General features: G+C 56.6%; 1 protein-coding gene across 5 annotated transcripts in view; it reads left to right on the top strand.

The window, feature by feature from the left end:
• TXNRD2 (thioredoxin reductase 2) overlaps window positions 1–10,792 on the top strand; it is a 47,736-nt gene that overhangs the window by 429 nt on the left and 36,515 nt on the right. Inside the window, exons 1-7 of one of the 5 annotated variants that reach the window (XM_084867932.1) lie at window positions 588–636; window positions 3,109–3,177; window positions 4,571–4,627; window positions 5,112–5,256; window positions 6,684–6,758; window positions 8,132–8,210; window positions 8,661–8,723. In XM_084867932.1, coding sequence (XP_084724058.1) covers window positions 603–636; window positions 3,109–3,177; window positions 4,571–4,627; window positions 5,112–5,256; window positions 6,684–6,758; window positions 8,132–8,210; window positions 8,661–8,723 — 522 coding nt within the window. In that variant the 5' untranslated portion in view covers window positions 588–602. Of the gene's footprint in view, window positions 1–587; window positions 637–1,512; window positions 1,569–3,108; window positions 3,178–4,570; window positions 4,628–5,111; window positions 5,257–6,683; window positions 6,759–8,131; window positions 8,211–8,660; window positions 8,724–10,792 lie in introns of those variants that run through there. The other 4 variants (XM_084867933.1, XM_084867934.1, XM_084867930.1 and 1 more) reach the window with 4 other exon arrangements.

Below are 10,792 nucleotides of genomic sequence, written 5' to 3'. Positions count from 1 at the left end.
CGGGAGGGGTGCCAGGGAGCCGGGGGTGGGGAGCCCCCCAGCTGCTCTGCAGGTGCACTGGGCTGGGGAGGATTTGTGTTCAGCTTCCTGGAGCCACTAAGGAACACTGACCAAACCAGGACCGTGATCACAGACCCACACGTGCCACCAGGGCCTGAGCAGGGGCTGGCTGCTCAGGAGGGTGTGAGTGTGTGACTGAGTGTGCAAGGGCCTGGGCAGCGGCCCGGGGAGGGATCCTTCACAGACTTGGGGCTGCGGGAATGGAGTGGTGGGCCCTTGGCCATGGGGGGCTGGAGAGCGAGGACTGACTCTGCACGTGTAACTGGGCAAACAGGGACTTCGTGGCCTTGGGGAACCCCGGAGGCCAAGGAAAAGCTCTGTAAACAGGAGCTGCCCCAGGGTTCAGTTTGTTTTTGTCCTTTTAAAGGAGAGGGCCACGCCAGTGGCCTTGGGGTGGAGTCTTTAGTTTCCAGTCAGGCAGGAGGCAGTGCACCAAGAATTCTGCCCCCTCGCACCCCTCCTCCCCCCTCCAGCTGTGGTGAGGAGCGGGTAGGGCCAACCCCGAACCAGGACACCTGGCCAGATGTTACACCTTCTCCTCCATGTCAGCCTCGCGGCGTGTCGGAGAGGAGAAAGGTGCCTGCTGTGTCCCAGGCGTGTGGGGACGCTGTCCCGAACACCTGCTGCCAGGGTCTCCCCGAGGTAGTGCCCCGAGCTAGCAGGCACACCCGTGGGCCCCCTGCCCCCCTCCCAGAGCGGCACGCTGTTCACTCAGCCTTGCCACACTTGCTGGACCCCTGTGCCAGGCACCAAGGTCAGAGAGGAGCAGAAAATTAAAGGGCAATTTGCCAAAACCGGTTTGGCTCAGTGGATAGAGTGTCGGTCTGCGGACTGAAAGGTCCCAGGTTCCATTCCAGTCAGGGGCATGTACCTTGGTTGCGGGCACATCCCCAGTAGGGGGTGTGCAGAAGGCAGCTGACCGATGTTTCTAGCTCTCTATCCCTCTCTCTTCCTCTCTGTAGAAAGTCAATAATATATATATATATATATATATATATATATATATATATGAAAATTAAAGAGCAATGGGCTCAGAATGCCAAGGCCAGACAGACCTTCCCGGGCCAGCCCTGCCTGCTGTGCCTGGCCGAGGTGGGGAGGGCGAGGCTGTGAGGATCGTGGGTGGATGTGAGGCAGCCCAGGGCCTCTGGGGAACCCTGCAGAGTGGCTCCCACCCCATCCGCTCTGGGGTCCTTCAGGGTCAGTCCTCCCCAGCGAGCTATCGAAAGCTTCCCCTGAGTGCAAAGGCTCTCACTTACCGAAGGCTCACTCCGCTGTGGCTTCTTCCAAGTGGTTATCGGGCTCGGAGGGCTCCTGGGCGTGCACAGTGAGTGGGGAGAGCAAACCGCTAAAGATAAGCCCGGAATCCACATGGCCAGTTGCTCTTCCTGCCCTCTGCCTGGTAACTGGCCGGATAAAGTGGGGCGGGTGGGTGGGGGGCACCGGGTGGAGAGACTCAGCGGGGACCCTGCTGTGGTGGCAGGAAGGACGAGCACCTGCCATGGAAGGTAGGGGTGTTCTCCGGGGTAAAGCCCCCCCCCCTGTTACCCCCCGGCAGGCAGCTGGAGCGGCAGGCCTGAGCTCCTCATCCGGAGGTAGCTTTTCTCCAACAGCAGTTGGTTTGGGGTTCTCTAGATTCCTGTGGAAGCCGTCCGAGAGACTGACAGCAGGCGAAGACCTCGTCAGAATCCTTGAGTTGCATTTGGAATTGGGTCCCCTTTGGACCGGCTGTTTGAGCGGAGTTGTGGCTCCATTCGATGATCCCTAAGGACCTGTTGGTGCATCTCAGGTGCCCTCAGGTGCCTCCTGCTGAAGGGAACCTGCATGACCCTGCTGCTTGGCGGGCACAGCGGCGGGTCCCCCTGGGCAGGCTGCCTGCAGGCCGTGGACCGAGGGCCTGGGCCCAGCTCTGGGCGGCTGCTCCCCAGGCTTCCTCAGCTGCATGCAATCCAGGGCCTCCTCTGGCCGAGCTGCTGTGTCCCTGAGGAGCTTAGGCCCCGGCCTGGGGCCTGTGGGGCATTACTGAGCTCAGGCCCCTGAGGGGCCCGGGCCCTGCGTGTTTTCTCCACAGCCAGGGAGGTTACGTGGCTGCAGAAACAGCCGCACTCTCCTCGCCGAGAGGCCCAGGCTCGGAGGCTCCCTGGCCTTGGGCAGTTATCAGACCCGAGGACTGATCATTTCCTATCATTTCTCCCTTCCTGCTGCTCTGGGCCCACATGGGGGCCATCAGAGTAACTGACAGCCGTTTAAGACTCTTCAGAGGCTTTGATCCTGTGCCTGCGCTGGGTATCCCCAACCTGGGCCTGGGTTACAGCTCTCACAGGCTGGCCGTCCCTAAGGACACCCCTGTCCTCGCCTGCTCACTCCATTCCCCTTCTCCATGTCTTCTTTCCCGCTGTCTCTCTCTCTCTCTCTTTTTTGTTGATGCTTGGCATAAAGTTTTAATAGACAAAATTTTGTGATAAATCCAGCTGTCATTTTCTTGCCTAATAACAAAGATCAATTTTGCATTTATTTGGCTGTCTCTTGACTGCCTTCTCTGTCAGTAGTTTGCAGAAGAGACGAGCAGTTCTCTGTGCTGGGTGCGGGAGTGGGGGCCGTGTGCTGCCTCTGAGGTGACACCACAGTGAGCCCCAAAGGCATTTCAGGGAGGAGCCTGTATGTGCCCTTTGGTCCGCAGGCTGACACTCTGTCCACTGAGTCTGTGCCACTTTTTTTTTTTTTTTAAATATATTTTATTGATTTTTTACAGAGAAGAAGGGAGAGAGCTAGAAATGTCAATGAGAGAAACATCGACCAGTTGCCTCTTGCACACCCCCTACTGGGGATGTGCCCGCAACCAAGGTACATGCCCTTGACCGGAATCGAACCTGGGACCTTTCAGTCCGCAGACCGACGCTCTACCACTGAGCCAAACCGGTTTCGGCCAGCCTGTGCCACTTTTAACCAGGCAGGGCTGCTTGCCCTTTGGAAATGATGTGTTACCTTCTGGGATTGGTGCCCCAGGCTTGTCCTGCCCTTCCTTCTTACCCCGTCCCCTTACTCCAGCAGGACGACCGGACTACGACCTCCTGGTGATTGGCGGGGGATCCGGCGGGCTGGCCTGTGCCAAGGAAGGTACGTGCCCTGTGCCCTGTGCCCTGCTGGTGTCACCGAGTCTCCAGTGTCCCCTGGAGTGGGTGGTGGTGTTCTCCGGGATGTGCCTTGAGAAGCCATGAGCAGCCTTCATTGTCCCCACAGCTGGCCTCCAGGGTCCTATCACTCTGCCGGGATCACCCCAGCAATCTTGCCACTGTGCCCTGCTCCCCACTGCCCCCCAGTTATCTGTGCAGCACACGGCAGCCAGGCTGGAACCCCACGTCCCAGTCTGCCCTCCTCAGCACCAGCCCCAGGCCTCACGGGGCTGTCATGACCAAGGTCATAGGCCGAGGGGCTTAAACAGCAGGCATGTATTTCCCTGCAGTTCTGGAGGCTGGAAGTCTGAGGTCACAGGCCAGCAGGGTCCGTTTATCCTGGAACCTCTCTCTCTTTGGCTGGTACCTGGCCCCTCTTTGGCTGGTACCTGACCCCTTCTCACTGTGTCCACACATGGCTGTCCCTCTGCGGGTGACTGTCTTTTTACGTAGAGATACTGGTCAGATCGTATTAGTGCCTACCCACCCACATGACCTCCCTGTACCAGCCCAGCCCCGGAAAGACCCTGTCTTCAAGGACATTCTGAGGCTCTGGAGGTCAGCACGCCAGTTTGGGAGGGACACAATGCAGCCGATAACTACCCTCAAAGTTTCCTCAAACCCCAGGAAGTCCTCCCTGCCCCCCCTCCCCCTGTGTCCCCCGGCAAGCCCCATCTGTGTTCTCTCACTGTACATTAGTTTGCATTTTCTAAAATTGTGTGTGAGTGGAATCATGCTATATGTACTCCTTTCTGGCTTCTTTCACGTAGCAGGATTACTTTGAGATCCATCTATGTTGCTGTATATATCCACAGTCCATTCTCTTTTCTTGTTGGTTAGCATTCTGTTCTATACATATCACATTTTGTTGGTTTGTTCGCCTGTAAATGGACATCTGGCTTGTTTCTTGTTTGGGGTATCGTGAACAGTGCTGCTATGAACTGTGTGAGTGTGTGTGTGTGGGGGATATATGTTTGTTTTTTTTAAATATATTTTTATTGATTTCAGAGAGGGAAGGAGAGGGAGGGAAGGAGGGAGGAAGGGGGAGAGAGAGAGAGAGAGAGAAAGGGAGAGAGAAACATCAATACATTGACAGCACTAGGCTTGCTGAGTGTCTGGGGGTGGGAGGAGAGGGGGAGCTGGGCCCAGAGGAGGGTTCCCGCCTGTGGGCAGCACGGCTGGGTGGCGGCAGGCAGTGGGGGAGCCAGGTGCAGAGCTGGTGGTGCCCCTGGCCCTCTTCCTTTCCCACCCTCTTCTGGGTCCCAGAGGCTCCTGGGGTCCCAGCCCCAAAGCAGCTCCCAGCTGTGCCCACCTGCCCTCTCTGCTTGTCATTGCAGCCGCTCAGCTGGGAAAGAAGGTGGCCGTGGTAGACTACGTGGAGCCGTCCCCGCGAGGTAGGCAGCCCCCAGCTGGGGCCACGTGTCCCGGGGAAGGGGGCAGGGAAGGGCAGTTCCTGGTACAGAGGGCAGCTGAGCCACCAGGCACCCTGCTTGCCAGAGTCTCCAGAGAGGGCCCTGACTTCCCTGTAAACTGCCATTCCTTTAAAGAGCCTCGTTCTTCTGTAAGAACGACTCTGCCCTGGCTGGTGTACCTCATTGGTTAGAGCCTCGGCCTGCGCTCCTAAGGGTTGCAGGCCTGATTTCCGGTTAAGGGCACGTACCTGAGTGGCAGGTTCCAGCTCTGGCTCAGTCAGGATTAACAACAAAACCACGCTAACAAAGGACCCTGAACGTGATTACACAGAGCAGAGCGGTAGAGCAGGGTTGCCTGGGCCACGTGTGAGTTACAAACCACAACCTAAAGGAATGCTAAACTGTGGCAGAGCAGGAAAGCCCTCGTCTGAATGGGAATCTGAATGTGCTCTTCTGCACTCACCAGGCACCCGGTGGGGCATCGGCGGCACCTGTGTGAACGTCGGCTGCATCCCCAAGAAGCTGATGCACCACGCCGCGCTGCTGGGGGGCATGATCCATGACGCCCCCCACTACGGCTGGGGGGTGCCCCAGCAGGTCCCGCACGACTGGTGAGGAGCCGGCTGTTCTCAGCGCCTGCCTGCTTCCCTTCTTCCCTCCCTCCCTCCCTCCCTTTCTCCCTTTCTTCCTAATTTTTATTTATTATCTAAAGTTTAAAAAAAAAAAAAAATATATATATGTATATATATATATATATATATATTTTTTTTTTAAATATATTTTATTGATTTTTGTACAAAGAGGAAGGGAGAGAGATAGAGAGTTAGAAACATCAATGAGAGAGAGTCATCCATCAGCTACCTCCTCCTGCACATCCCCCACCGGGGATATGCCCGCAACCAAGGTACATGCCCTTGACCAGAATCGAACCTGGGACCCTTCAGTCCGCAGGCCGACGCTCTATCCACTGAGCCAAACCAGCTTCGGCTAAAAATATATATATATGTTTTTAATATATTTTATTGATTTTTCACAGAGAGGAAGAGAGAGGGATAGAGAGTTAGAAACATTGATGAGAGAGAATCATCGATCAGCTGCCTCTTGCACACCCCCCACTGGGGATGTGCCGGCAACCAAGGTACATGCCCTTGTCTGGAATCGAACCCAGGACCTTTCAGTCCGCAGGCCGACGCTCTATCCACTGAGCCAAACTGGTTTCGGCTCTAATTTTTATCTTTTTATTTTTTTAAAATAAATATTATCTTAATTTGTAATTTTTAAAATTAAATTGTATGTGTACATACCTTACCGTTGCCCCCCCCCCCTCTAATTTTTATTTATTGTCTAAAGTTTTACATATGTCTCCTTTTTCCCCAATTGACCCCCCCTCCCCCAGCCACTCCCACCCCGGGCCAGTCCCCCCCCTCCTGCCCCCGCCCAATGTGTTTCTGCTACCCCCGGAGGAGGCAGAGGGTTATTCATCTGTTAACCTGCAGGGGGCCATGCTGTCCCCTGGGGCTTCTCATCCGGGCAGCCTTTGGCCCCAGACTCGGGGCAGTGTCCGGAGACTTTCTGGTTATCCCCGGAGGGGCGGGGAGGGGACTGCTGCTACGTCTACTGGGGAGCGCCCTGGGATGCTGCTAACTGTCCTGCAGTGCACAGGACCCCCCATGTAGGATGTGACCCCAAAGGCCAGTGCTTCGGGGCGGACGCCGTTTTAGGCTTAGCAGGCGGCACCTGGTCCGCCGGGAGCCACGCACAGGCCCCTTGGTGGTTCTCGGTGGCTGAGACGCAGGGCCGCTGCCCGGTCCTGCCTCTGTGGACCAAAGCCCCGTTTTCCATGAGGCCAAAGGCCCACAGCCCCGAACCTGGGACAGCGGTGGTGGCCATGGGGGGGGACGTCATGCTTGACCATGGTTAGAAACACCTGTTTCTTGGTGTTTCTGTTAACGCGCTATTTACATCTAACAGTCCGTGTGGGACTCTGCAGCTGCCACTCCCGCGGTGGCTTTTAACGTTTCCTTTTGTGCCTTCACAGGAGTAAGATGGCGGAAGCCGTTCAAAACTACGTGAAGTCGCTGAACTGGGGGCACCGGGTCCAGCTGCAGGAGAGGTACGGAGCCGCGCCGCCCCCGGCCTTCCCTGGGTCACCTCAGACCCCGGCCAGCCCCTGCTCGTGGGGGCTCAGCAGCAGGGAGGTGGGAGTCCCTGCTCAGGGGGTGGAGCGTGCGGATAAGCAGCCGGCAGGCGAGTGCCCTGGGAGCGGAGGCTGCCCCGCGGGGCGGCCCAGCAGAGCCCGGGCCAGCAGAGCGTGAGGCTCACAGTGTACAGGGATCAGCAGGCGGCCCCTGTCCCGGCTCCCGGCTCCCTGGGCACGGGGACGGGGCCTGGCCCGATGTGATCGCTCCAGCCTGAGCCCAGCGGGGCCATCAGCCCTCTGGGACCCCCTCCCCGGATGCCGATGTTTCCTCCCGCCGCAGCAGCTCCCGTCCGTAGGGAGAGGTGCCTGACGCCGCCTGACCCCGGCTGAGCTGTGCTCCTTGTCCCGTCGTTCTGCCCGTGTGGGCATGGAGGACACCCCCTCCCTCAGAGGCCTGGCCCTCACCGGAGCACCCTTAGCTTGGTCCCGAGGGATCTTCCGGGCCGTGCCGGAGGCAGCTGTGTTGTACCCTGCTACCTAAGAAAGCTCAGCCACGCCGAAACCGGTTTGGCTCAGTGGATAGAGCGTCGGCCTGCGGACTGAAAGGTCCCGGGTTCGATTCCGGTCAAGAGCATGCGCCTTGGTTGCGGGCACATCCCCAGTAGGAGGTTTTCTGGAGGCATCGGGCTCTGCCGTTTGTTCTGTCTGAGCGCGGGCGGGCACCCAGCAGGCCAGAGCTGCTCCCCGGAGGAGGCTGGGGCGGATCTGTGGATCTGTGTCCTGCAGCCCTTCACGGGCTGTGGGTGAGCGAGGACTCTGTAGGGGCTTCAGGTGGGACAGGAGGCACAGGGCTTGGCCTTGGGGAGAACGCCAGGTCAGGGTGGTGGGGACGGCTCACAGCCTTCGTGATCAGAGAGGGCGGGTCGCTTCTGCGCACCCCTGCTCCCCCCACCCTTGGGCTCCTGTCGGACCCATTGGACCCATTTCCCGGTCTCCCTGTCCCTAAAGGCTGGGGTGCTGCCTGCCCTCTGGGCTCTCTTCCTTGCCCGTGGGAAGTTGGTGGTGGGGATGTTGAGGGTAACTGGGTGCACGTGGGGGGGGGGGGTCGTCTCTTCCTGGTGGAACGTGCCTGACCCCTAGGGGAGGCCGGGCTTCTGCCCGCCCCTCCCCTCCCCTGTGCTTCCCGGCGCTGTTCTCTCCGCTTCCCCGCCTGGACTGGGGGCAGAGAACGTGCCCTGGGACCCGCGCTCACACTGTACCGGCCACACAGGGCTCCTCCCTGCGTAACCCCACCGGTGATGCCGAATCTGCAAAGGAAGTGTTTGAAAATTCTGTTTGTTTTGCAGAAAAGTCAGTTACTTTAACATGAAGGCCAGCTTTGTGGATGAGCACGTGGTCCGTGGTGTCACAAAAGGTGGGAAAGAGGTGAGTCCCGGCCAGGCCAGGTGCTGTTCTCGGTCATCGGTGCTGCTGGGTGGACGGACGGACGGATGCCTCTGAAGCTGCTCGTCATTCTCTGTGAGGGATGAAGCGGATCCTGGGCGATTCGTGGGCCTCGTGGGGCGGCGCCTGAGGAGGCCGTGGGGTGGCTGATCGCACCCTGGGTTAGTGGGAACGAGGCGCCCGCGGGGTGCTTTGTAAGCTGTGACGTGCTTCGAGTTAGAACAACTCCCTGCCCTCTTCTGCCTGCCCCTGGACCCGCACGGGCTCCCAGCTCCACGGGGTCTGCAGGGCCGGGCAGGGGTTGCCTTAGACGCGTGGGTCTCTAAAAAAAAAAAAAAGAAGCGTGGGTCTCTGCCCGGGGGTACCTGCTGGCAGAGGCGTGGGTGCCCACAGTGTATCTGTCTGACCCTGCGGCTCTCGGTTTCTCCTCAGACTCTGCTTTCGGCTAAGCACATTGTCATCGCTACCGGAGGGAGACCGAGGTACCCCACGGAGGTGAGTGCCCCCGAGCACAGCCTCCCCTGCCGCCTGCGTGTCCATGGTCTCTGGGCTCGTGTGATGTGCTGTCTGCTGTGCTCACGCTCCCCAGCCCATCAGCACTCCCCACGCTTCCTCTTCTTTAAAAAGGGGTTTTTGTGTACTTACCATCATTGCTTTCTGTTTTCCAGTTCTTTCTTGAATCCACTCTGCTGAGTCAGGCCACCAGGACCTGAACACTGCTGAATCCTAAGAGCCATTCTCAAGTCATTCTTTAAAAAACAAAAAAAGAAGTTTTTATTGATTATAGAGAGAGGAAGGGAGAGGCCTAGAGAGATGGAAACATCGATGAAAGAGAAACATCAATTGGCTGCCTCTTGCACGCCCCCTTCTGGGAACCAGCTGCAACCTGGGATAGAACTGGGGGCCCTCTTGGTTCTCGGGTCCATGCTCAGGGGTCATTCTCCAGCCGGCACCTGGGGACCGCCAGGCCTGTTCTCCTTTATCTCAGGGCCACTTGTTCTGTCTCCTTTGTTGGTTCTTCCTTTTCTCTTCAGCCTCAGAACATTGGAACGTGCAGGACTTAAACCTTGTTCTTCCTCCCCCAAACCTAAATCTTTTTTTTTCCTAATTGACAAAATTTACATACCATAAAATGTACCCTTTTATTTTATTTTATTTATTTTTTAAAAAATATATTTTTATTGATTTTTTTTTTTACAGAGAGGAAGGGAGAGAGATAGAGAGCTAGAAACGTCGATGAGAGAGAAACATCGACCAGCTGCCTCCTGCACCACCCCCACCGGGGATGTGCCTGCAGCCAAGGTACATGCCCTTGACTGGAATCGAACCCGGGACCTTTCAGTCTACAGGTCGACGCTCTACCACTGAGCCAAACCGGTTTCGGTTACCCTTTTATTTTTTAAAATATATATTCTTTATTGATTTCAGAGAGGAAGGGAGAAGGAGAGAAAGATAGCAACATCAATGATGAGAGAATCATTGATGGGCTGCCTCCTGCACACCCCCCACTGGGGATTAAGCCTGCAACTCAGGCATGTGCCCTTGGCTGGAATCGAACCTGGGTCCCTTCAAGTGCTGGCTGATGCTCTATCCACTGAGCCAAGCTGGCTAGGGCCAAAATGTACTCTTTTAAAGGATACAATTCAGTGGCTGGTTCACGGAGTTGTGCAACCATCAATCACCACTACTTTATCCCAGAACATTCTCATCACCCAAAAAGGAATCCCTGTACCCCTTAGCAGTCACTCCCATTCCCTGCTTCCCCAGCCCCTGGCAACCACAGGCCTGCTTTGTGTCTCTCTGGATCTGCCTGTGCCGGACATGTCACATACATGGAACCACACACGGCGTGGCCTTTGTGACCGGCTTCTGCACTTGGTGTAACATCTTCAGGGTTCGTTCCTGGTGGAGCCTCTATCAGAACTTCATCTCCTTTTACGACGAGTAATGCCGCATTGCATGCGTACGCCACGTTTTGTTTGTGCCCTTGTCCACTGATGGCTATCTGGGCTGTTTCCACTTTGAGCTTTTACAGATCATGCTGCTGTGAACATCTGCATAGGAGTTTCTCTGTGGACTTAAGTTTCCACTTCTTCTGCAGATTATTATGATCTCTGAACGCTTAATAATCTGGCCATTCAGTGTGTGTGTGTGTGTGTGTGTGTGTGTGTGTGTGTATGTGCGTGTGTGTGTGTGTGTGTGTGTGTGTGTGTGTGTGTGTATTAGAGGCCAGGTGCATGGGTGGGGTCCGGCCAGCCTAGCCAGGGGGATGGGACATGGGCAGTTGGCCGGCCTGCCTGCTGGTCGAAGGGACAATTTGCATATTAGCCTTTTATTATATAGGATAAACACTGAGTGGCCAGATTATTATGCGTTCAGAGACCATAATATCTGGCCACTCAGTGTATATACGTTGGAGTGGAGTTGCTGGGTCACGTGAACTCTATGTTTAACCTCCTGAGGAATTGCCGGACTGTTTTCCAAAGCAGCTACCTTGGTTGGGGGCACATCCCCAGTAGAAAATTTTATATTCCTGCCAGCAGTGAGTGAAGGTCATGCTTTCT

Source organism: Pipistrellus hanaki (genome assembly GCF_964339955.1).
Source record: "Pipistrellus hanaki genome assembly, chromosome: 19".
Lineage (NCBI taxonomy): Eukaryota > Metazoa > Chordata > Mammalia > Chiroptera > Vespertilionidae > Pipistrellus > Pipistrellus hanaki.
The sequence above is the reverse complement of the archived record's forward strand: the minus strand, read 5'-3'. Positions and strand labels throughout refer to the sequence as shown.